This window comes from Limulus polyphemus, unplaced genomic scaffold (genome assembly GCF_000517525.1).
Source record: "Limulus polyphemus unplaced genomic scaffold, Limulus_polyphemus-2.1.2 Scaffold36, whole genome shotgun sequence".
NCBI lineage: Eukaryota > Metazoa > Arthropoda > Merostomata > Xiphosura > Limulidae > Limulus > Limulus polyphemus.
The window spans coordinates 534,092-538,652 of NW_013665646.1; the positions used below are offsets into that span (position 1 = coordinate 534,092).

The window sequence follows — 4,561 nt, forward strand, 5'->3', positions numbered from 1 at the left end:
TTCATGCTGCTGAAAGACATTCAAAATAAACAATTTTTATTCCGTATTATTGTTTTCATGCTGCTGAAAGACATTCAACATAAACAATTTTTATTCCGTATTATTGTTTTCATGCTGCTGAAAGACATTCAACATAAACAATTGTTATTCCGTATTATTGTTTTCATGCTGCTGAAAGACATTCAACATAAACAATTGTTATTCCGTATTATTGTTTTCATGCTACCGTAATGTTTAGTAGACTTACTCGCAAGATTCTTAATGAATAAAGCTGTGATCTGGTATTCTTCTGTCCGACGTCGAATAACGATTCTCCAAAACAGCACCAGGCTGTTCCCGGAACAAGTCACTAGCGCCACCACCCACACTGACATGCGCAGAACCGGCCGCACTAGTAAGTGTTCAGTGGAAGAGAGACCATCAGTGTTAGGCCTACATATTCGTACATGTGGCGCAAAACTACAGTAATGGAACTTTTTGAAGTACCTAAGCAAAATAATTAGACACATATCAGTTATTTCAATTTACAAACTGTTCGTCTTGTTTTTAGTATTCTATACAAAATTAACCCAATAAATTTCATAATACTTGTCCATTGTCTTAGATAAAGTGTTCAAAGTGCATGTCTTAAATACAGAACAATTATTTTCCTCTTTTTCTAAAGTTCAGAATTTTTGTATTTTTCTATGTCTATTTGTGTAATAAACCTATAATTTCACTCATAAAAACAGGTCATGTAACTAAAGGTTACTTTGAGTGTTTGTTTGAATTTATGCACAAAGCTACACGATGGGCTATCTGTGCTCTGCCCACCACGGGTATCGAAACCCGGTTTATAGCATTGTAAGTCCGCAGACATGCCGCTGTGCCACTGGGGGGCAGATTACTTTGAAGTTTCCAGATAATTTAAAATATGTTTATCTGATTTGATGTGTATCACTATGAAATAAGTTTTTCTTTCAAGTTGTTTTTTTAACTGCAGTATAGTGAATCATAGAACGGCTCTGAGTTTGTTTGTTTGCGCAAGTACAAACTTTTAGTTCACAGCTCCGCCATCTCTTGACCAATTTGAGGTCTGATTACTGTTTTGGACTCAGGAGGTTAAACGTATTGACGTATTTGACCACGCCCAAGGTCTTATAGATTAATTTACTCTAACCCTGCCTAAAATAATTTAAATTTGAGGGTAGGCTAGTGGAAAGCTCATGAGTGATAAAATTGGATCGGGTATAAGCGCGCCCCACGCTTGGTATTGCTGGCGCACAAAAATATAGCTAATATAAAGGAAAAAAAAAAGTATCATAGATTAATTTACTCTAATCCTGCCTAAAAGATTTTCAAGTACCGCGGCTATTGAAGATTCCTTATTGTTTTTCGATACAGAGGAAAAAAATTTAGACGTACTGTTCACGTATATACAATAGCCAGTGCCTAGAAAACTATATATATATAAATATAGTAGGTTTGCTTATGTAGAAACACAGAGTACTTAATACAAAGGCCTGCATGCAAGGTTCTACTTAATAAGCTTAGGAAACTTTGATGAAGATTGGCTTCTCTCAAAAGTTATAATTTTGAATATGATTTTTCTGCCAAAATGAAAAAATAAAAGGTGATGATAGAGATTCATTCAATATTTAATTAGAATATGGTTTTTAGTGAAACAAAGTTTTAAGAACCTTATATTAAAATAAAGTCCAGAATGAAAAATCACAAAATCATGCAAAATGTTATAAAAAAGAAAGAACAAAGTCCAAACTGGACAGCCATGTTAATCATGTTACAAAACAAATACTGTTTAAGCGTACTCTTTTCAAACATCCATATTCAACAACAACAAAAATTAATACTTACAAAAATTCTAAGTTCTTGAGGTTCTCAAAATGTGTGATATCAATGTTTGCAATTTCTACTTCTGTTAAATTTCTGTAAGAAGAAAATATAATTATTTTTTCAATGTTTCACCAATTGTTGGAATAGAACACAAGATTTGATATTCAGAATGTTAAAGATGGTGACCACTAACAAAAACTACATGATGGCCAGATTACTGGGAGTTACATTTGACAGTTGGATTGACATTTTGGTAATAAATTGGATTCATGAGAAACTTGCTTGAGAAAACTAGTTAAAACTGTGTGTGTGTGATGGCCAAATTACTGGGATTTATATATATATATGGGGCACAGGTTGGCATTGTGGTAGAGGTTTGGACTTCGGAGCTTGTAAGCTGGGTTCGAATCCGTGTGTACTACAAAATATTCCTCACACCTTAAGCTGTGGGTGCATTATAAGCGTGACACTCAGTCCCCTATATGGCGAACTTGTATACACTATTTAGAAGGCACTATCACGCCATTGGGAAGTTGTGACGTCAACGTTACTTTCAACTTGCAGTCAGCAAAGGATTTCTTTAACCCCTTTCTTGTTTATTTGATCACTGAAGAGTAATAACTATCCAGAAATAGCCTGTCCAAGTAATTTACTCGTTAAAAGTTACGTTACTCTGCACAACAACATTTTCAAGACCTAAACATATTTACCTTATTACCTTATATGGTGTCCCAAAAAGTACACAATCTGGCGATTACAGAATGATGAATGCATTTATTTAAAGACTAATGATGAAAGTTTATGTTCCCATACCCCCTTTTAACACCACATGTTCAACGTAGGCTCCACGTTCACCCATAACAGCCTTCATTCGGACTGCCATATCAGAATTTGATCGCTTGGACAAGACAGTGAAGGTACTACGAGACACTGGGTGCAGCAGTGTGTTTGTTTGTTTGAAGTTAAGCACAAAGCTACACAATGGGCTATCTGTGCTCTGCCCACCACGGGTATCTAAACCAGGATTTTAGCGTTGTAAGTCCGCAGACTTACCGCTGTGCCACTGGGGGGGGGGCAGCAGTGTGAACCAGTCTTGTTTCTGATGATCAGATGACGGGCAAAGTACGTCTGTGTGTGCTGATTGATGGGACAGTGAGGAAGTTTCCCATAGCAAGAATAAAGGTGGATATTCCATACTACGTGTGAGACCTTGAGGCCATGTGTATGAAGGCATCCATCTATGAATTGGTGTTCCATACTACGTGGGAGACCTTGAGGTTATGTGTATGAAGGCATCCATCTATGAATTGGTGTTCCATACTACGTGGGAGACCTTGAGGCCATGTGTATGAAGGCATCCATCTATGAATTGGTGTTCCATACTACGTGGGAGACCTTGAGGCCATGTGTATGAAGGCATCCATCTATGAATTGGTGATTAGAATCTCTTTCTCTGCATTTGGTCATTTAAGACTAGGGAGATTCACAAATGTTTGTAGGGGTTGCTTCAAATCTCCCAGTGGATACTATTCTTGAGTTCATTAATTGTCCGAGGACTAAATGAAAGTAAAAGCTGTTGTAAAAAGATCGATGAAATAACACAAGTTTTGTTAATTTGTTGCGATACAATATAACGGTAAGCAAGACCGGACAAAACGTTGATCTTGAAATAATTCGACTAAACTCAATTCTCTTTGCTAAAAGGAGAGTTTCATAATTATAATAACACTTTAGTTTAAAAACTAGGGTTAACAACAACAACAAAAAAAAAACACCTGTAATACTTACAGGGTCTTCAATCCGTATAGTTCGTGAAAGATATTCGTTGGTAAGGTACGGGATGGGTTAATAGCAAGTTCTCTACATGGAAATATTAAATAAAATATTATTCTTCAGCTTTTGTCCAGGGAGTAAAATATATTATCAAAATTAGTCAGCTCAAAAAGCCTTTTATATACCATTAACACTACAGACTTAATTCGTAACACTAAGCTAACAAAAGAACCTTATACATGCGAAACGTTACATATCCATCAGTAGTTTATGTGAAATTACATCACAATGAGATGGATAATAATGACCTCTAGTATTGTAGAAAAGCCTCGTCGGCAGTGGCGTGCGGAACATAAACTGCGTGGTCTAGATGTTATAGTGTTCTTACTGGAAACCCACAGTCGCAGAAGCAGTAAAGAAAGATTTGTTTAAATTATTATCATACAAACTATCAAAAAATACCAAAAAAACAAACAAACAAACAAACCTATCCAGGCTAATATGTTATCTAATAATGCTCTACTAATATTAAACATATCCAGGCTAGTTAACTTGTTACCTAACAACAGTCAAATAATATAAAACCTATCCAGGCTGGTTACCTAGATATCTAACAATACTCAAATAACATAAAACCTTTCCAGGCTAGTTAACTTGTTATATAACCAAACTTATCTAGGCTAGTTAACCTATTTTATAATGTTACTGAAACAATGGAAAATTTCTACAAGCTAGTTAACTAGTCAGGTTGATTAACCTACAACTTAACATTACTCTGACAATACAAACCTATCCAGGCTAGTTAATATATCATATTAACCAATAATGTAACGTTACTTTGACAATATAAATCCTATCAAGGCTAGTTAACCTACAATTTAACATTACTCTGACAATACAAAACCTATCCAGGCTAGTTAATATATAATATTAACCAATAATGTAACGTTACTTT

The 4,561-nt window shown here is 35.3% G+C and overlaps 1 protein-coding gene across 1 annotated transcript in view; it reads right to left on the reverse strand.

Annotated features, from left to right (window-relative positions):
• Positions 1–4,561, reverse strand: part of LOC106460862 (relaxin receptor 1-like) — a 30,687-nt gene that overhangs the window by 10,975 nt on the left and 15,151 nt on the right. Inside the window, exons 4-5 of the mRNA XM_013920612.1 lie at positions 1,855–1,926; positions 248–486 (exon numbers count right to left, since the gene is read on the reverse strand). Of these exons, the coding sequence (XP_013776066.1) occupies positions 248–486; positions 1,855–1,926 (311 nt within the window). The remainder of the gene's footprint in view (positions 1–247; positions 487–1,854; positions 1,927–4,561) is intronic.